General features: G+C 44.3%; 1 protein-coding gene across 1 annotated transcript in view; it reads left to right on the top strand.

The window, feature by feature from the left end:
* Window positions 1-22,579, top strand: part of LOC126199567 (paired box protein Pax-6) — a 370,240-nt gene that overhangs the window by 297,281 nt on the left and 50,380 nt on the right. The window contains exon 6 of the mRNA XM_049936489.1: window positions 16,489-16,571. Coding sequence (XP_049792446.1) covers window positions 16,489-16,571 — 83 coding nt within the window. The remainder of the gene's footprint in view (window positions 1-16,488; window positions 16,572-22,579) is intronic.

The following is a 22,579-nucleotide window of genomic DNA, read 5'->3' as shown; positions in this document are numbered from 1 at the left end:
ATAATGTTGACCTAGTCCACAGCTATTGTAGAGCCTTCGTTTACCTCCACAGAAGCCCTGGTGAACACCCCCATAAGTGACACTGTCCCCACCAGGCTGCGTTCGTGGCATGTTGAATATTTCGAGCAGCAGTTCGCTTGTATGACGGTCCGACACTACCATCGACCTGGTGTAACTATAAACGTCATTGATCCGACCAGGCTACACACTTCAATTGCTCCATAGTCCAATGTCGATGTTCCCGTGCCCACTGCAAACGTAATTGGCGGTGCCGTTGGGTAAACATGGAAATACATGGGCATCATCCGCTGCGAAGCCCCATGCTCAACAATGTGCGTTAACCTGTGAGCTCCGAATACTTATGGGTGCACCAGCATTGCAATCCGTCATCAGTTCTGCCACAGATCGCCCTCTGTCCTGCTTCACAGAGCGGGGAAGCTTCTCACTTCAATATCAAGAGCCTTGTCAACTGCTGATGGTCTCAATGCCCTTCATCCATTTTCCATTGGCACCCAAGACAGTAGCAAGCGAATAGTACGCCAGCTTCACTGTTACCGAAAAGCTTCTTCCAAGTGCTTGGCCGTAACAATCAGCCCTTTCTGAAAGTCGCTTATGTCAGTGAATTTCTCCATTTGAGGTCCTTATCGTCGTTAGAATCAGTCCTATTCGTCTCAGCTCTACTTATACAGGGTGATTCAGCTGCCCCTACCGATGGCTCTTTATGCAACCCGCAATGTTATCTCTGATCTTCAGAAGCCGCATGCAAAATCTGCAAATGCTCTCTCTCGCAAGGCACAAACTATTAGTATTACAGAAAAAATGAACAGGGAGCTTTTGTAGGAAATTTAATGTGGTTAATTTTTGTCTTGGGATATATTTTGGCTGGAGTCCACGGTTCTCAATTTATTCAAGAAAAGTGTACAAAAGTGACCTTCAAAAGCACCTCCAGCGCCGCACTCATCCCTCACCATCAAGATTTGTGATATTTTGTTCGTGGCTCTCCCTCTGAAGCCTGACAGTTCATGAAAGAAACTGCTCAAAGATTCACAACTACTATCGTTGCGGGGATTGCGCGCTAAAGAGTTTCTTGCTGTCCAGCTGGACTTCACTTCACTTCAAGTACTTTTTGAATCACATTTACATTTATGGTATTTGCATACATTACTGAGCTTCTCAGAGTAAAATCAGGCACAAATCAGTTAAAAAAAAGCAGTGAGGTACACACAACGTTACACCTCCTACCATTGTATAATAATTCCTGCAAACACGAACTATCCCAGATATTCGACCTTTTTTTTTTTTTTAGTCTCTATTGATTGCTCTATTACGCTACTAGCATAGTCGGCTACTTCAATAACACTATTAATTTAAACGCCCCGTTGATGACAATGAAAGAAAAGCGACTTTTGCAAATGCTATGCTAAAACTAATTACATTGACAACTTGATCCAAACTTAAACCATAAAAGCACAGCAGTTTCGTAGTCAGAAGGCCTAACGAATACAACGATAGTTCATTTTATGCAGTTAAAATTCACAAAATAGATAAAACTTACACAAAAGTCAGTTTTACAATATGTAATTGCTCTACTAAGCCAGGGGCGTTAGAGCAAATAAGATCAAATGTGTGAAATAATTCGCGCAGTCGCTAATTTTTCTGCGGTGGTGGAAGCGAGTGCCATGAAGAAATACAGACCGGTGAGGGCAGATTGGCAGAGTGGAGGTGCGTTTGGAGGTCACTTTTGTAAGTTTTTCTTGAATAATTCTAAAACAATGGCCTCCATCGAAAACGCATCCCAGTATGAAATTTAACTACATTAACTTTCCTACAATAGAGTCTTGATCATTTTTTCTGTAGGACGAATAGTTTGCGCGTAGTGAGCGAGAGAACATGAAAATGTCGCTTGTGGTTCACGAACGGCAGGTAATTATAACATTGCGGGTTGCATAAAACGACATCGGTAGGGGCAACTAAATCACCCCATATACTTTCCTCACCGCGTCATGTTACCGCAACGCCATCAGGTGGCAGTCAGTCTCGCCGTGGGCAACGATAGTAAGTTTTTATGTTAATAAGAAACCGTCACAGTTGTACAGACACTCATTTATAAAGTGTAACCGGTTTTATTCAAAAGAACAGTCTTCATAATAAATCATCGCACATCATTGCCCAATATCATGACTAAAGAAGTCTGACTACTTTACTAACTGGTAACTTTAGAGCTAAATAATGGAACGTAGAAGCATGTCGAGCATTGAATGCATGCAACTTGGCCTGCTGTGTACAATATACTAGACTGGAGACATCTCAGAATTGCAGTAGTAGTATAAGACGTGGATTTAGCAATAGATGAGCTTTAACTTCGAAGCCCGTGTACTGTTACAGAGATGTACGGGCCTCACCATGCAATACCAACAATATCTAGCCCATAACAGTTTTCAGGCATTTCAAAGTAGGCATCAGCAGTGATCATACGTTCTCGAGAAATAAAATCGACGAACTGCGATCATTTTAACTGAAAAATTCAATTTTGGGCGCTTTATAGTTTCTCTGTGATGAGCTATTAGCACGTCTGAAGCGAGCTACTAAACATTCATATCCCATCACAAAATAGTCCAGATTATTGTATCCATGATGTGCCACAGCACAAACTTTGTTCATTAACGAGAATTGTGCAGATGACAGCACTTGTGTGATGATAACGGAGTGTACGTGCTCAACCAATTTTAATCCCTGCATTTATGCTTGATATCACCAGATGTTAGTTAAAAGATGGCATCTGGGGACTGTAAGAAAATCGGTGGCCGGAAAGGACGATTTCAGAAAAATTGGCATCGTTGTTCAGCAATGAATAATGGTCTGACGTACTATTTCCACTTCAAAATTGTTTTCTGTGCCTTAACAGCGGAAGGAATTGAGGTCCTGTCGATTCTTGTACGACGAATGAGAATATTATAGTCTGTTATGTGGAGGCAATGACCGATCAAGGACGTCGTTTTAATTTCTTGTTTATTTACATAACAATAATTAGTATCATCAGTCTGTTCCTTAATTATTCACGACATATTTTTGCAGCAGATTTGCGGTCTACAGGTATGACCCGTACATAATGTTTGACTATAAATATTTTAACAAATATGGTCTTTCACCTGTGTACTTAGCTAAGACGAAGAGAAAATTTTAGCTTTTCACTTAAGTCGTAACTGTAATAACACATTCTTCATAATATTGGGCAGTGTACGCATTTTCCGAAAACGCTTTTCCTCTCCGTGACTTATTTTTCAATTAAGACTGACACTTGGAATACACGAAACGATAAAAAATAAACCACGAAGCCAGACCCAGCAGTAACATTGTCCAATGCAGGAAATTCTTCATTTTATGTACGTAGATATTCAAATTAACCGAGACACAATTAAATTCATTCAGTCCTTTACAGCCTTTTTATTTTTGAAAATAAAACATGTACCTTTTTCACATCGGTGTCATACGTGTTTTATTGTCATAATTATGATATCGCGTTTGAAAGCAGATACAATACCGCAACGCGATAACCCATAATAAATTAGCACGTTCGCTCCTCGCCGGTTTCGATTCTCGCCCGCACTCTAACGAATTGTAATGAAATGGGACCAAACGGGAAATTGATTTTAAAATTTCGAAATGAATTCATTGTGCAGAGCTTTGCTGCAACCGAAACTATACACCGGTATTTTCTGAACCCACATGTTCAAAATTATGTCTTAGTGGTAATAAATATTCTGTATACGTCTGGTGAATGGTATAACAGAAACGTTACGCGTTAGTATTTCCTCCTATTGTATCCGTACAATAAATTTTTTTGCACGAAAAAATGTTAATAGGAGCTAGACGCTGGCATAAATCATGCTTTTGACGTTAAAAAAACTGTCACTAAAACTCATTCCAGTCCGCCGGTTGGGAAACCAAAAACAGGGGAATAGGAGCAGTAAAAATAAGAGATTTTCATATTCAAACGTAACTTCATTAAACTAGGAAATAGCGGGACATATGAATATAGTGTTTCAGAATATATTTTATGCACTTTCTGAGTTTATATTTTGTTTAACCATTCATTCTGAGTCAACTCTCTCTTGCGATATGTTTATTGCATACCACTGGAAGGTTATTTTTGTCTATGGAAACAATAGAGCTTATTTTTGTCTATGGAAAGAAGATTTCTTTCTTTGTGCATTCATTTGGAGACATGTGATTGAATAACACTAGTATATAGTGTGAAATTGTTAAAAAATACCACCAGTTGTTATAAGGTAATGACGAAGAATATTGTCAAGTGGAAATTGTACAGCGTGCCCGAGAAAGCTCCATACCTCAGAAATGAGCAGTCTCCACTGACATCTATTTGCAAAATAGCAGATGAACATTCAAGTACCGCGATCAACAACGCACGACCACATTAAAAACTACTTCAAAATGGAACGATTTAGACTGATTTTTATGGCTGAATTGCCTGAAAATGAACTGAAGCACAAAGCTGCAGCCTGCTGTCCTTTGTTGACACAATTTCCAAATCCAATGTCTCGCTCATGATTGTCATTTTCTGATGAGAAGGAATGTGATTTTCTGATCTAAGGAAGTTCACCATTATATCCAAGAGCCGAAAGGAACCTGTCTCATGTTATAATATGGACTTGGTTGTTATCACTGTGGCTGTTTGGGCAATATTTGTCTGAAGGGTACGTGAATGGAAATTCTTTTCTGGACATGTTGCAAATATGCTCAAGCCCTCAGCTCAATAACGAGGGAACTATGGATTATGTGTGCTTACAGCAGGTCGGAAGCCTAGTCCACCTTGCTATTCAGGTGCGTGATTTGATGAACGATTTCGAAGCTTCTGTACTGGGTGTGGTTCAGCAACATCTCCAGCCTCATTGAAACGGCCATCCCAAATATGGGTCATTATCAAGACAAACAACTTCCTATGGGGAATAATTAAGTCTCATGTGCCTCAATATCGGTACGAGATTAGTGAAGAATTGCGCAAACGTTATGAGAAAAACTTTCGAAGGATAGCTACAGACAAAGCTACGAAGACTTCATTGTACAAAATACTATAATTAAAACCAACGTTTCGACCGTATTACAACGGTCTTTCCCTGAGGGAGGCCGTTGCAATGCGATCGGAATATTGGTTTTGATTGTAGTATTTTATACAATGAAGCGTTGCAGTACCCAAAAGAATTTTATTCTTGGTCACCACAGAGGTGCTCCGCACGATGTCAAAGGTGACATGGAGACGCATATAGCTGTATGTACACTACCTGACAAAACGTATGTGAACATCTATTAGTGGGCATTAATATGGGTGTGCCCCCGTCTTTATAAGGGCTACAGCTCTGCTGGGGACACTCCCAAAGAGATGTCTGGATGTCTGCAGAGGAATGGGAGCCCATTCTTCCTCAAGGGAGCGAAATCGACGTTCTCATCCTAAAGGTTTTCCGTAGGACCCAGGTCAGGACTTAAGGCAAGTCAGTCCATTTCAGGACTGTTATTATCCACAAGCCATTGCCTCACTGATACTGCTTTATGACAGGCTGCAAAGCTTGCTGATAGAAACAGTCGTCGTCTCTGAAGTGTCCGAATTATTCCTCTAGCGTACACAGTACACAATGATGTAACATGTATTCATATACTTACGCATTTAGAGCTTACTTAATCACAGTAAGGGAACCACTTTCTAACAACGAAAAACAACACCGTACGGTAATACTAACTCCGCTGTACTTCATTGTTAGCAGTACACATGATGGCGGGCAGGTAACGTTCTGCAGGCATTCGCCAAACCCTAACCTTTCCATCGGATTCCCGCAGGATACAGCGTCATTCATCACTCCAAATTACTCGTTTCAAATCATTCACTGTGCAATGGCGTCGCTCTTTACAGTAACTGAAGGTTATCTTTCCAGTGACTACGGTAAGGTATGTCATTTGAGGAGCTGTTCGAAAATGTAGACCATAGTTTTTGATTTCCTACGCATAGCCATAGTGCCAACTGGCCAACTGGCAGAATTTTGGAACTCAGGAGTGACTCCTACCGCTGATTTCATGTGACTTTTACCACCATCCTACACAATTCTCGACAGGGCCTGTCTGTCAGTGCCTTAGGTTTGACTTGTCTTGGTTTATCTGTTGTTGCTCCTTCGCGTTTACACTTCACGATCATTTTACCAAAAGTCGAATTCGGCAGCTTTACAATGGTTGAAATGTCCCCGATGGATTTGTTGCTCAGGTGACATCCAATGACTAGTCCACTTTCGAGGTCACTGATCCTTCAGCCGGCCGCTGTGGGCGAGTGGTTCTAGGCGCTTCAGTCTGGAACCGCGCGACGGCTACGGTCGCAGGTTCGAATCCTGCCTCGGGCATAGATGTGTGTGATGTCCTTAGGTTAGTTAGGTTTAAGTAGTTCTAAGTTCTAGGGGACTGATGACCTCAGATGTTAAGTCCCATAGTGCTCAGAGGCGTTTGAACCATTTTTGAACTGAGCCCTCCTGACTGACCCATTCTGCTGATACTGTTTCTCATTTGATAACACAGTACTCTGTGGCTCCGTGTCCGTTTCTCGTGACATCTAGTGATCAGTTCCAATTTACATACGACTTTCAGGATACTTTTCATGAGACAGTGTTCATGTAAGTTACAATGTTACGACCTAGGAGTACGGATCTCAGACACACTGTATACTCGTAGGTCATAGGTCATAGGCCATGTGGCTACATTTCTTCGGCGTATGTTGTGGTGCCGTACTTTCCACATTTCTACTCTAGAGGAAAGGCTTTTGCAGGGAATTGCGAAATTCGCGAGCCAGAGTTTTAAAAGGGAAGAAACTTGCGCCTCTGCTCACCAAATGCCGCGCGGAAATAGCCGAGCGGTCTGGGGCGGTGCAGTCATGGACTGTGCGGCTGGTCCCGGCGGAGGGTCGAGTCCTCCCTCGGGCATGGGTGTGTGTGTTTGTCCTTAGGATAATTTAGGTTAAGTAGTGTGTAAGCTTAGGGACTGATCACCTTAACTGTTAAGTCCCATTAGGTTTCACACACATTTGAACATTTTGCTCACAAAAAAAAAAGAAATATTCAGATGTGTGTGAATTCCTAAGGGACCAAACTGCTGAGGTCATCGGTCCCTAGACTTACACACTACTTAAACTAAGTTATGCTAAGAACAACACACACACACACACCCATGCCCGAGGCAGGACTCGAACCTCCGGCGGGAGGGACCGCGCAGTCCGTGACATGGCGCCTCGAACCGCGTGGCCACTCCGAGCGGATGCTCACCAAAGTATCGTCATCCGTAGGGTATGGAAGGGTAACGGGAGTTACGTTTAAGATACCTGACGTTAATATGGAGACACAGCGTTTCCGTTATATTTTCTCCTGTGTATTCTTACTTACTGAATGACGAACAACTGCACGTATCCGCTCCTGTTTTCTACAGAAGAGCCAACTTGCAGATAGAGCAGAATCAAAAATGCGTGTGAAATCTTATGGGACTTAACTGCTAAGGTCATCAGTCCCTAAGCTTACACACTACTTAACCTAAATTATCCTAAGGACAAACACACATACCCATGTCCGAGGGAGGACTCGAACCTCCGCCCGGATCAGCCGCACAGTACATGACTGCAGCGCCTAAGACCGCTCGGCTAATCCCGCGCGGCACAGCATAATCATTCACATACCTTGCGCGAAGATGCTTTCATTAAACTTCGTTTATTTGACGTAAAGCATGGGATGGAAAATCTGGATTAGGAAGGTAATGTTGTCGTGAGAAGAGACAGAGCGGGCGTAAGTCTGCGTGTCTGGGACTAAGGCGCCCTGCGGTTGTCTCGGTAGAAGAGCGAGCACCAAGGCGATTAGGGCCGGAGGAATGAAAATCAAATTGAGAGACACGGGCCGCCTCCCCCTATCACGGTCGCCCGCAGCCGGCAGCCGGGGCAGATCTCGTTTAATTTCTTTGGCCCGGGGCGCCCTTAAAGAGAACTGCTGCGCCGGATGGCACGGCGGCCCGCCGAAGAACACAACGGGGAGCGTCGCGCGCCGGCAGCCGCCATCGATCGGCGTCGGTGGGCGCCGTGGCGGCGGCAGCGGCTGGCGCCCAAGACGCCACGCGTCGGCAAACATGGCGGCTCGCAAATCGCACCTGCCGGAAGACAGCGCCGCGCACTGGAGCGGCAAACTCTGCAACTACTGCTGACGGCGCGCGAGTACCGTCCGCTAGCGCTGGGAATTCTCCACACAACACAGGCTGGCAGCACAGTCTACAAGCAGACCTCTACCGTACAGCGTGTCGCAACCAGACGTGAACAAATCTAACTCTTTAATAACTGTTCAGCTCTCCGAATAAAGTTTCCCACAAGTAAGAGTAAACGACTGAGCAAGTATTCCACTGTTTCATAATACCCGTAACTTTTTTATTGGCCGAAATACGAAAGCATGTACCCCGTCAGCCAAACAATTTCGAGACAGGCTTAATAAAAAATAGAGAAACTTTAGGATGGTGTTGTAATACTATCCAGCTTAACGACTGGAAATGGTGGTTGCGAAGATACTTGGTTACAGAACAAGCTGGTGTAGGGGAGGACATCTGGTGTACCAGATGTGTACCAGGTGTGTAGGAAAAGAGCACTTTAGGGAGTGGGCGGTAGTACAGAGAAGCGAAACAGGGCATCAGGTGGTGCCGATTTTAAAGTAAGACAAGGTACCAAATGGCTAATGGTTCAAATGGCTCTCAGCACTATGGGACTTAACGTCTGAGGTCATCAGTCCCCTAGAACTTAGAACTACTTAAACCCAACTAACCTAAGGACATCACACACATCCATGCCCGAGGCAGGATTCGAACCTGCGACCGTAGCGGTCGCGCAGTTCCAGACTGAAGCGCCTAGAACCGCTCGGCCACAGAGGCCGCGGGAGCACACTCTAACCACGAAAAACATGCCGATACCGTAACACCACCTCCTCCATATTTCACTGATGGCACTAGGCACGATCGCAGGTAAAATTCTCCAGGCACTTACCATACCCAAACTCTTCCTTCGCATTTTGACAAGGTATAGATACATTCAACAGTCCAAATCACTTGTTTCTAGTCATCCACGATACAGTGTCAAGCGCCGCTTAACATTGACTGTAGAAATGTGTGTTTATGAGGTGCTGTTCGACCCCTGTACCATTTTTTTAACTCTCTACGGCTAGCTGGTCTGCTGATAGCACTTTGGAACTCATGGGTGATACTCTTCGCTGATTTCACGCGATTTTTTTACAATCATCCTTCGCAATATTCAACGGTCCTTGTCCGTCAGTACATGTCTGGTTTTGGTTTACTGCGGTTGTTCCTTCCGTTTTCCATTTCACAATCACGTCGCCAAGGGCCTACTTGGCCACCTTCAAAGGGTTGGAATGTCCTTGGATTTCTTACTCAGGCGACATTCCAAGAACACCCCCCCCCCCCCCCACTCCTACTAAACCTCCAGAAACGTCTCAGTTTAGCTGGTGAGTCGGTAGATGGTGGCATTAGGGGCGTACACTATAATCTAGCCACGCTTTCCCACCTGAGTTTTGTGATAATTAGCCAGTCCGTCCTTGAACTGGCTCAGTGAGCCACCGCGTAGGAATTCTTCCTACTTGTTACGTGGAGATGCTCTCGTAGTTTTATGTGCCCTTCCGGAGCCGCAGCAGCATCGTCGCATTCTGAAAGTGCAATTCTGCTGTTTTACGTAATGTAGCGGGAAGAAGCTTTTTGGTGCAAATAACTTTTACACAGGATGCCATTATGGTGCGTTTATTTAAGAAGCCGACCTCGGGGAAGATCAGTTTGGATTCCGTAGAAATGTTGGAACACGTGAGGCAATACTGACCTTACGACTTATCTTAGAAGAAAGATTAAGGAAAGGCAAACCTGCGTTTCTAGCATTTGTAGACTTAGAGAAAGCTTTTGACAATGTTGATTGGAATACTCTCTTTCAAATTCTAAAGGTGGCAGGGGTAAAATACAGGGAGTGAAAGGCTATTTACAATTTGTACAGAAACCAGATGTCAGTTATAAGAGTCGAGGGGCATGAAAGGGAAGCAGTGGTTGGGAAGGGAGTGAGACAGAGCTGTAGCCTCTCCCCGATGTTATTCAATCTGTATATTGAGCAAGCAGTAAAGGAAACAAAAGAAAAATTCGGATTAGGTATTAAAATCCATGGGGAAGAAAAAAAACTTTGAGGTTCGCCGATGACATTGTAATTCTATCAGAGACAGCAAAGGACTTGGAAGAGCAGTTGAACGGAATGGACAGTGTCTTGAAAGGAGGATATAAGATGAACATCAACAAAAGCAAAACGAGGATAATGGAATGTGGTCGAATTAAGTCGGGTGATGCTGAGGGGATTAGATTAGGAAATGAGACACTTAAAGTAAAGGAGTTTTGCTATTTGGGGAGCAAAATAACTGATGATGGTCAAAGTAGAGAAGATATAAAATGTAGACTGTCAATGGCAAGGAAAGCGTTTCTGAAGAAGAGAAATTTGTTAACATCGAGTATTGATTTAAGTGTCAGGAAGTCGTTTCTGAAAGTATTTGTATGGAGTGTAGCCATGTATGGAAGTGAAACATGGACGATAAATAGTTTGGACAAGAAGAGAATAGAAGCTTTCGAAATGTGGTGCTACAGAAGAATGCTGATGATTAGATGGGTAGATCACATAACTAATGATGAAGTATTGAATAGAATTGGGGAGAAGAGGAGTTTGTGGCACAACTTGACAAGAAGAAGGGACCAGTTGGTAGAACATGCTCTGAGGCATCAAGGAATAACAAATTCAGCATTGGAGGGCAGCGTGGAGGGTAAAAATCGTAGAGGGAGACCAAGAGATGAATACACTAAGCAGATTCAGAAGGATGTGGGTTGCAGTAAGTACTGGGAGATGAAGAAGCTTGCACAGGATAGGGTAGTATGGAGAGCTGCATCCAACCAGTCTCAGGACTGAAGACCACAACAACAACAACATTTAAGAAACGTCGTAAACTGAACTTGTTCATACTGATCATTAGTTAACTGCTAACGGCAGGAGAGCATGGTCTATTGCATGACTAGATCGAAGGGCATCCTGTCGACGAGTGCCTACTACGGCGCACAGTCTGTAAGTTGCGCGTACAATCGGTATAGTTCGTATAATATCGTATATCTTCGGTTTTGTCATAGTTATTCAATTATTTATTAATATCAACGTTTCCTGGCACTGTAAAATTACTGAAAGATAGTGTTTATGACCCGTAGACTTCTCCTAATGTCTGAGTGCAAAAGGCAACTTTCGTCAGCAAGTATTTACTAAGATTAGATTAAATTAACACTTGTTCCATAGATCATGAATACGACACTTCGTAATGATGTGGAACGTGTCGGTTAATAAAAGATGTCTGCACAAGATATTACATTACACAAAATATTGCATGACACTAATGTTTAAGTTCTTTTTTTTTTTGCCCCCCTTAATTTATATCTAAAAATTCAGCCAATGAGTAGAAGGAGTTGTCATCTAGAAATTCTTTTAACTTATTTTTAAATGTTAGTTGGCTATCTGTCAGGCTTTTGATGCTGTTTGGTAGGTGACCAAAGACTTTTGTTACCCCTTTCTGTGCCAAAGTCAGATTTAACCCTGCATAGTGAAGATCATCCTTTCTACCGGTGTTATAGCTGTGCACACTGCTATTACTTTTGGACTGGGCTGGATTATTAACAACAAATTTCATAAGTGAATATATATACTGTGAGGTTACTGTGAGGATACCTAGATCCTTAAATAGATGTCTGCAGGATGACCGTGGGTGGGCTCCAGCAATTATTCTGATTACACGTTTTTGAGCAATGAATACTTTTCTACTCAACGATGAATTACCCCAGAATATGATGCCATACGAAAGCAGTGAATGAAAGTAGGCATAGTAAGCTAATTTACTGAGATTCTTAGCACCAAAATTTGCAATAACCCTAATAGCATACGTAGCTGAACTCAGACGTTTCAGCAGACCCTCAATGTGTTGCTTCCAGTTTAACCTCTCCTCAATGGACACACCTAAAAATTTTGAAAATTCTACCTTAGCTACAGACTTCTGTTCAAAGTCTATATTTATTACTGGAGTTGTACCATTTACTGTACGGAACTGTATATACTGTGTTTTATCAAAATTTAAAGAGTGTCCGTTTGCTGAGAACCACTGAATAATTTTGTGAAAAACATCATTTACAATTACATCACTTAGTTCTTGGTTTTTGGATGTTATTACTATACTTGTATCATCTGCAAAAAGAACTAACTTTGCATCTTCATCAATGTGGAATGGTAAGTCATTAATGTATATCAAGAACAGTAAAGGACCTAAGACCGAACCCTGTGGGACCCCGTACTTGATAGCCCCCAGGAATCAGCTGTTGTTTTAACATTACATGAACCACTTATTTCAACTTTCTGCATTCTTCCAGTTAAGTATGAATGAAACCATTTGTGCACTGCCACCCTCAAACCATAATGATTTAGCTTATCTAAAAGAATTCCATGATTTACACAATCAAAGGCCTTTGAGAGATCACAAAGATACCAATGGGTGACGTCCTGTTATTCAGAGCATTTAATATTTGATCAGTGAAAGCGTATATAGCATTTTCTGTTGAAAAGCCTTTCTGAAAACCGAACTGACATTTTGTTAGTACTTTATTTTTACAAATATGGGAGGCTACTCTTGAATACATTACTTTCTCAAAATTTTTTGTTAGAGCTGTCAGAAGAGAGATTGGGCGGTAGTTGTTCACATCCGACGTATCCCCCTTTCTATGCAATGGTTTTACAATGGCATATTTCAGTCTATCGGGGAAAACACCCTGCTGCAAAGAGCTATTACATACGTGGCTGAGAATCCTACTTATCTGTACCTTGCTGGAAATGCCATCAATTCCGTAAGAGCTTTTACTTTTCAGTGAGTTTATTATTTTACTGATTTCAGAGGGAGAGGTTGGTGGAATTACAGTTGTTTCAAACTGCACAGGTATGGCCTCTTCTATTAGTAGCCTTGCCTCTTCTAGTGAAGATCTAGATCGTAATAACAGTCCGCCTGCTTAGCTGGCTGATAACCGTGCTTACCTCCCATGCAGCGGACCCGGGTTCGATTCCCGGCCGGGTTGGACATTTTCTCCACTCTTGGACTGGGTGTTGTTCTCATCATCGTTTCATCCTCATCACCGGCACGCAAGTCGCCCAATGTGGCGTCGACTGAAATATGACTTGCACTCGGCGGTCGAACTTCCCCGAATGAGGTGTCCCGGCCAACAATGCCATACGCTCATTTCATTTCCACTTATTAAAGCAACTACTTGATTCGCATCAGAATGAATGTACTTCCCCTAGGTATCTCTTTGCTGACGTCACGAGCGATTTCTGCATCGGCACCTCATCTCTCTGGCTCCGAAAGCGTCGGATGGCCAACTGCCTCTGTTAGCCAGTGTGCGAACCTACTACGCGCTCCTTACTCTGTACGTGATGCAGCGCTGATACATACACTTCACGTCTGAGAAATAGCAAGAGTGGAAATAAAGTAAAGATGCGCTCTTATCTGCAAATAAGGGTTACCTGGCAACATTCAAGTGAGTAGTCTACGTCCGCAGTCAGTGAGCTCTCCAAACACACCAGTTCTGCTGTTCCTGCTTCTGTGCTGACAACAGGGTACTCCCTGACTCCTATTACACTGGCGGGGCGGTCTCTCGTTACATCTAACGTTCAGTTCCATACTATACAGCAGCGTCCGCATGCTTTTGATCAGATATTGTATCTCTTCTCCTACGGTTCACGTTCGTATTGGGGTAAGAAATTCCAGTGTTCGCCTAGAAATCGAAAGACAAGTGCTGACAGATGAATAAATTCCTTTTGCTTTTCGTACAAATATCATGCCATTTAGTAAATACATGTGCGAGGCAAACAACGGGAGAAAATCGTTTTATTCAAAACATTAAACAGAAGCTCTATAATGCAGACGTGCAATGACTGTTGAAAGTACGGTACAACTGAATTTTTATGAGCAGCGAAGCAGAGATGGACAACGCAGCCTCATATACGGTATTGTACCAATATTTTCCTGCTACAAGGTGTCAGATGAAGGCGACGGGACAAGGATGGACACGGTCACGTAAAATTTTCGCGTAATTCTCGCTGAAAGAGAATTCCCCAGCGTGACGATAACGACATATCACGGCATGGTAAGCGTGGTCCATGGCAGAATCTCTTTCATGCTTTTCTTAATAGCCATTAATACGACTTTCCTGGGCGTCTTTCGAATTATTAAACATTTGTTCGTTGCAATAAATTCTTTTAGGTTAATTACAATGCTCTTAGATCCTATTTATGCTGTAACAACTCTGTTACGAACTTTTTCTGCCATTTTCACCATTCCACGTGGAAGATCTGTAAATGTAACCATATAGCGCGCTGCAAAGCATTTCGTTAACAGTGAAACGCTACTCCTGCCTCCTTATAGAAATATTCTTGGGCTAGCACTGTTGAGGTAAAGTACGTCACTGCTGATAGTAAAACAAAGGTACAATACTACATTATTATTGGACCAATCTTATTTTTTTACAAAAGTGCAGGAGGCAGTTTTTTTCATTATTTTTCTTTTTTTCTTGCCCGTTCTACAGATAGAGGCTTTCGTTTTACTCGTTCCACTTTGATTGACAAACAAACGTTAGCTGTTCTAAGCGTATAGCTTCTTGCCACCTAGGATACTTTGCCATTGAAAAGCGTTTCATGAAAAACTGTTGCAGTCTGTTGCATTGTTATGGCGGAAGAAACGATGATCATTATTATTTTCAACAGCAGCTGCAGGAGTCATTCACGTGAACGTATGAACAAATCCTACTCTTTTCCTTGGCGGAATGATGAAACTGGTTCCGTCAGGAGTGACTGTCATTAACAGGTGAAAATGTGGAAGTCGCTAAAACATATTCGCCTGATTCAAAACAGCAAGAGTTACGACAATGGACCCAACGCGTGCTCGATAAACGAGCTTAAACAGTTTCATGCAAGGCTCTGTGCAAATGCAACTGCCTCATTAAAACTGGCCCAAAAAAGTCATTAGAAGCCGTTCTTACTCTCTAATTTTAACATGAAAATTTCTGGAAACTTTTTTGCTGAATATCAGATTGTTTGCTTAGGCGGAAAATACTCAGAATGAAATGACCCGACTGACGACGCCCAAGCTTTACACAGGGGCAACACCCAGTTAAAGAGCACTGACCTTGGCTCAAAGATAAACAATAGCTTCTTGAGACTGTGGGTGTCAGGAGTTTGAGCACGCAGTTTACTTTTCTCGTTTTACGACAGAGAGGTCGTTGATCCAGTCAGACTGTAATAAATTACCAAAATAAACGTTAGTAATGAAGTGAAGCAGTGATCGTTGAAAACCGCATTGTTTGCTTCCGTACACATGATGTTCCACACGTTCAGGTTCAAAATTATATACATTGTAGAGTATCCTAAACTGAGTACTTTCAGATGAACGTACCGTTGAAAACGTATGCCCGCAGATAGTATTTTCAGTAACATAAACAGTTTACGCCCTGTACCAACAACTTAAACTTATAGCAACGGTTCAGAGTGAACAACTCAATATTAATACTTGCATTGCAACGGCTTCATCTTCTTCTTCTGTGCGGATGTACAAACAGTGCCCGAACTCTTACGGGAATCGGCAACGCGCCGCGAGTAATGAGTATAATGAGTGGGGGCACTACGAATGTAGTGCGGGACAATACGTTGAGAATGTGGTTTCGCGGGAGGCGTGCCAGAGATAAATCCCCGCAGTCGCACTATCCTCTGTGTCCTCAGTGGCTTAGATGGATAGAGCGTCTGCCATGTAAGCAGGAAATCCCGGGTTCGAGTCCCGGTCGGGGCACACATTTTCATCTGTCCCCGTTGACGTATGTCAACGCCTGTAAGCAGCTAAGGGTTTTCATTTCATTGTAATTTCATTCTAACGAGCTGCATGGTCACCGATGGTATCTGTTCTTTCGGACAAGAACAGATACCATCTTAGTGTATGTATAATTAACAGCTGTTTGCAGTTTTGTTCAAGTCCTGTTTACCATGAATTTCAAGGGCTGTGGCTGCCCATGTTATAAAGCTATTTGTGACCATCAAGTTCGTTACAAATAATGCACATTAACAACCAATGCAGCCTTTGCCAGAAGTCGCTACACAAGTCGAGTAGTAGTAAAGAGGGGATAATTACTGGAGCTCGCACTTGCCCCTTTGCTCAAGGACTTTTGTAATAACCCCCCCCCCCCCGCCTATGCCATCTGCCACGTCGATTCCAAAGACAAGTGAGAGTGGAGCGGCTATGGCGCTGTTGGAAGGTTATTGCTGAGGCGTGAATGTATGGTCCCGGCTCTAGGCTGATCCGCCCCGTTCTTGTGTTGCAGAGTTCGAGCGCACGCACTACCCGGACGTGTTCGCGCGAGAACGCCTAGCGGAGAAGATCGGTCTGCCCGAAGCCCGCATACAGGTGAGTCTTCCACATCACGCACTTGTGTTTCGTAGAACCTTGCAACAGCCTAAGGACACAGTTCGAGGTCAGAAAACAGTCTCTCACCTAAAAGCTCCTTGATTCTTTCCTGTTTATGTAGTATCAAACGATCGTCAGCATCATTGAACTTATTTGTTTTTTTGAATTCTGGTTTCAGATTGATCGTGAATTTAATGATAATATTATACATAAAGTTAAGTAGAGAGAAGGCAGACACTCTGCTGGCGAGGCCGGCAGAGCAGGATGGGGCACGTATGATAGAGTGAAGCTTTCCCAAAAAACCACAGATCGAAAACGAAACGTTGCCTGTAAAAAAATGTAATATCAGAAAACAAGAATGAACATTGTACGTTTCAGTACCGCATGTTGACTATGTTACTGTAGTGCTGTTTTCGCAGTCCACCTTATTTTCTTAACGTATTAATGGCACCGCGATACTTTTGGTGCAGTTGATTTAACTGCCAAATTTTATCCAGTACACATCGCAGAACATTCGCTTCTAACATACCAAGCCCAGGATACGAATTTAAAACTTCGCAGACACTCTCTCGCTCGCTTTCTTTTTCTTGCGTATTTCAGTATTTGTTGTGTGTGATTTTCTCCCGCTGACCGTATAGTGACTGCCGGTCCAGTAATGTGTAAAATCTGAAAACGTTAAAATAATTTTCGTCACTCATTTCGAGATGTCACATTAAACGATTAAATGACGTTCTTGTATTTGTATTGAGGGCTTATTCAAAATCTCTGTTTATTTAAGTCCGTCTACGACCGGTGTTTACGTAATTTAGTAATCTCCCACGCCTGTCCTTAATTTCTGTTAACAAAAGAAATGGCTCTGAGCACTATGGGACTCAACAGCTGTGGTCATAAGTCCCCAAGAACTTAGAACTACTTAAACCTAACTAACCTAAGGACATCACACACATCCATGCCCGAGGCAGGATTCGAACCTGCGACCGTTCTGTTAACATTCTGATCATATTCACACTTATTAAGGATGGAACATTAAATTTCGGAAATCGTTAGGGAATTCAATATTCCGAGATACACAGAGTCAACAGTCCGCCGAGAACACCAAATTTCAGGGACGGACGATGCAGTAGCCGACGGCCTTCACTTAACGACGGGAGTAGCGATGTTTCGTAGAGCTGTCAATGCCAATAGATAAGCAGCACTGCGCGTTAATGTGCTATGAAAGCAGATGGGCTACGCGAGTGCCTTTGCTAACAGCACGACAGCAACTGCAGCGCCCCTCCTGGGCTCGTGACAATATCAGTTGGACCCCAAGCGACTGGAAGATTGTGGCTCGGTCAGATGAGTCCCGACATCAGTTGGTAAGAGCTGATGGTGGAGTTCGAGTGTTGCGCATGCCCCTCGAAGCCATGGACTCAAGTTATCAATAAGGCACTGTGCAAGCTGGTGGTGGTTCATTAATGGTGTGTACTGCGTTTACGTGGAATGTGCTGGCGGTGGAATGCTTATGGATGACAATGCGCCTTTTCAGCGATCCACAGTTGTTCGTGATTGAGTTGGAGAACATTCTGAAGAAACCTTCACCTCTCGCATAGAGAGGTGAAGGTTAATTAGCCAGGAATATGAGATGTAGCTAATTGCTGGATCACGGTCAGGGTAGGAAGCTGTAAGCCGAGTGCCCATTTTAACAAGTTAATTCACTCTTTCCGCACCCCCATAGAAATAAAACACCGTTTCCGCTTGGATAAATGTAAATTTTATGTGTGAGAGTGTTATAGCTTCGAGTGGTCATATATGAGAAATTCCACCGATCGCTGTTTACATCCATCTCATCTGTGCACTGACGTATGACTTCATCATCTAGTCAACTTATACTACCTGATCAGAATATAATATACACTGAAGCGCCAAAGAAACTGTTACACCCGCCTTATAAGAATATATATAGAAATGCCGCAACACGACGTGGCATGCCTTCGACTAATGTCTCAAGTAGTGCTAGAGGGAATTGACACAATTAATACTGCAGGGCTGTCCATAAATCCGTAAGACTACGACGAGATGAAGATCTCTTCTGAACAGCACGTTGCAAGACATCCCCGATATGCTCAATAATGTTCATGTCTGGGGTATTTGGTGGCCAGCGCAAGTGTTTAAACTGAGAAGAGTGTTCCTGGAGTCACTCTTTAGCAATTCTGGACATGTGGGATTTCGCATCGTCCTGCTGGAATTTCCAAGTCCGTCGGAATGCACAATGGACATGAATGGATGCAGGTGATCAGACAGGATGCTTACGTACGTGTCACCCGTCAGAGTCGTATCTAGACATATCAAGGGTCCCATGTCACTCCAACTGCACACGACCCACACCATTGCAGAGCCTCCAGCACCTTGAACAGTCCCCTGCTGACATGCAGTGTCCATGGATTCATGAGGTTGTTTCCATACACGTGCTCGTCCAGCAGCGCAATATAATTTGAAACCGAGACTCGTCCGACTAGGCAGCATGTTTCCAGTCATCAATAGTCCAATGTCGGTGTCGGCTCGCCCAGGCGAGGCGTAAAGCTTTGTGTCGTGTAGTCATGAAAAGTACAAGAGCGAGCCTTCGGCTCCAAAAGCTCTTATCGATGATGCCCAGGACTGAAATCTGCAGCAATTTGCGAAAGGGTTGCAGTTCTGTGACGCTGAACGATTCTCTTCAGCCGTTCTTGCAGGATCTTTTTCCGGCCCCAACGATGTCGTAGATTTGATGTTTTACCAGATCCCTCATATTCACGGTCGTGAAATGGTCGTACGGAAAATTCTAAAATGCTGAAGGATATGAACAAATATTACAGGGCTGTGAACTGCGTACAGCAGAGGGACAGTTCTGAGGCGATGATTCTTTGTATCAGGTTGACCATTCACAACGTCTGTAAGGGAACAGTTCGTGAATAACATTCCTGAAATGGACTGGCCTGCCTAGTGTCCCAACCTGAACTCAATGGAACACCTTTTGGACGAGTTAGAGCTTCGACTTCGCTGGTGACTCCACCGTCCGACATCTGTACGTTCTCCGGTTTCAGACCACGAGTCATAATCGGCTGCCATTCCTCCAGAAACATTCACAGAGCTCACTGATAGTGTCCACAGCAAAGTTCAAGCCGTCATACAGTGAGGTAACAGAATTCATGGGATACCTACTACTGTCGTTGGTTGGTTGTTTGGAGGAAGGGACCAGACGGCGAGGTCATCGGTCCCTTCGGATTAGGGAAGGCTAGGGAAGGAAGTCGGCCGTGCCCTTTCAAAGGAACCATGCTGGCATTTGCCTGAAGCGATTTAGGGAAATTTCGGAAAACCTAAATCAAGATGGCCAGTCGTGGGTTTGAACTGTTGTCCTCCCGAATGTGAGTTCAGTGTGCTAACCACAGCACCACCTTCTAATATCGTATTGGGCATCCTTTCGCTCAGCGTAGTGCAGCATCTCCGCGTGGCATGGACTCTGCAACGCGTTGGAAGACCCCTGCGGAAGTATTGAGCCATGCTGCCTCTACAGCCGCCCATAACTGCGAAAGAGTTGCCGGTGCAGTATATTGTGCACGAAGTGACCTGTGGATTATGTCCCAAAAATGTTCGGTGGATTCACGTCGCGCGGTGTGGGTGGCCAAATCGTTCCCTCTGTTTGTCCAATATGTTCTTAAACCCAATCGCGAAAAGTTGTGGCGCATTGTCATTCTTAAATATTCCACCGTTGTTTGGGAACATGAGAACCACGAATGGCTGCAAATGGTCTCCAAGTAGCCGAACATAACCATTTCCAGTCAGTGATCCGTTCAGCTAGACCAGAGGCTGCAGCCCATTCCACGTAAACACAGCCACCATCAGCTTACACAGTGCCTTGTTCACAACTCGGGTCCATGGCTTCGTAGAGTCTGCGACACACAAGGAGTCTACAATCAGCTCCTACCAACTGAAATCGAAACTCATCTGACCAGGCCACGGTTTTCCGATCTTCTAGGGTCCAACTGCCCGGGAGAAGCGCCGCAGTTGATGTGCAGTTAGCAGAGGCACTCACGTCGGTCGCCAGCTGCCGTAGCACATTAACACCAAATGCGCCGCACTGTCATAACGTATACGTTCGTCGTATGTCCCACATTGATTTCTGTGGTTATTTCACGCAGTGTTGCTTGTCTGTTAGCACCGAGGCCGGACGTAGTGACCGAGCGGTTCTAGACGCTGCAGCATGGAACCGCGCGACCGCTACGGTCGCAGGTTCGAATCCTGCCTCAGGCCTGGATGTGTGTGATGTCCTTAGGTTAGTTAGGTTTAAGTAGTTCTAAGTTCTAGGGGAGTGATGACCTCCGCTGTTAAGTCCCATAGTGCTCAGAGCCATTTGAACCATTTTTTTGTTAGCACCGACAGCTCTACGAAACACTACTGCTCTCGGCCTTTAAGTGAAGGTTGTCGGCCACAGCATCGTCCGCGGTGAGAGGTAATGCCTGAAATCTGGTATTCTCGGTACGCTGTTGACAATGCGAATCCCAGACTATTGAATACCCTGACGAATGCCGAAATGAAATGTTCTATGCGTTCAGAATCTGTTAATTCCCGTCGCGCGATCATGACCAGGTAGGAAACCTGGAAACATGAATCTCCTGAGTACAAATGACAGTTTTGCCAATGCAGTGCCCTATATACCTAATGTACGTGCTATCTGTATACGTACATGCCTCTTTCGCATTACAATTGTCACCTCACTGTAACTGTCCACTAAGAGGTGTCGAGATTCTTTTGATTAGACAGTGTATATCTCAAAGTCTGACAAAGAAGTGCATCCTTTTTTGCTTCATGTAACATGCCACATACATTCCAAGCAGGAAGGTGGGCCTAAAAATGAGAAATTAAAAGACATTTATGATGAGAGACAGCTAGTCCGTTTCTCTCCCGCTCGTTTCCTCTTCAGTTTTTCTGCAAGCCGTGCTAAATGTTTGCATTAACTAAAAAAATATCCTCACTTAAAATTCGTATACGTTGCAATCTATTTTATTCTCAGATTTAAGGAAATTTATGATAGGAGATTTAGAATGAGGAGTGGGGCCATTAGCGGAGGGATATGAAACTGGATGAACGAAACAGCACACAAAAGAGATGGGAGAGGTGGTACGATTCTAAAATTTACAATATATTTAGTGTTTTAGGTCTTCTGTTTTTCAAAAAAAAAAAATATTAGAAACGAACTTTGTATAGGTTGTGCGCCACTGGTGCTGCGTGTGTGTATATCACAACGTTTCTCAGCGGTAAAAATGTTCCGCTACGTGAGACGAGTGATCTCGAGCGTCGCTTTGAAAGTGACGAGATGTGCTGTGGGTGGGAGGTGGGTGGGGGGAAGGGGAGGGTGAGCCGGAGGTACAAAAGCGCCGGCCAGAGCAAAGGCGGCGCCGCTACTTGCGCGGTGTCTGAAATATCAAATGAGATGGCGCAGCGGCCGGGCAGCTAGGAAAACTGCGGGGGAGCACGCTGAAAGGCGGCCGCCGCTCACCAACTTTTGAAAAGAGCATCGTGCGCAACTACTTTGGCGGGTGGGCGCCAGTATCTAAATGTGAATACAGCGCGGCACTCCCTGCGGGCACTCGTGTTCTGCGGTGGCTCACCGGCCCTTCCTCTGCCGTGGCCCGGCTAACTCATCCCCCCCCCCCACCCCCCCACACACACACACACAGAGCGAGAGAGAGAGAGAGATACGTGCAGGGACGCACAAGGCAGGCGGCCCCGCGCCGGCTGGCAAAAGCGCAGAAATTAAACTAATGGCCGGGCCGAGAGCCTCCTGAAAAGGAAGAGCCGACGCCGCCATCGATAATGACTGCGATGGCTGCGGCAAAGCGGCCGCGCAGTGCCGCTCAGCCCCGGCAGAACGCGGCTATTCACCTGCCTGCCGCCACTGTCTTCCTAGTTTACACAAAGCGTTATTCAGCGGCGCGCCTCCCATCAGGCCCGGGGCTTACTGCGCGGCTGTGTACCGAAATAAACTCCCGGCC

Source organism: Schistocerca nitens, chromosome 8 (assembly GCF_023898315.1).
Source record: "Schistocerca nitens isolate TAMUIC-IGC-003100 chromosome 8, iqSchNite1.1, whole genome shotgun sequence".
Classification (NCBI taxonomy): Eukaryota; Metazoa; Arthropoda; class Insecta; order Orthoptera; family Acrididae; genus Schistocerca; species Schistocerca nitens.
Note: the sequence above shows the minus strand (reverse complement) of the source record. Positions and strands in the feature narration are given on the sequence as shown.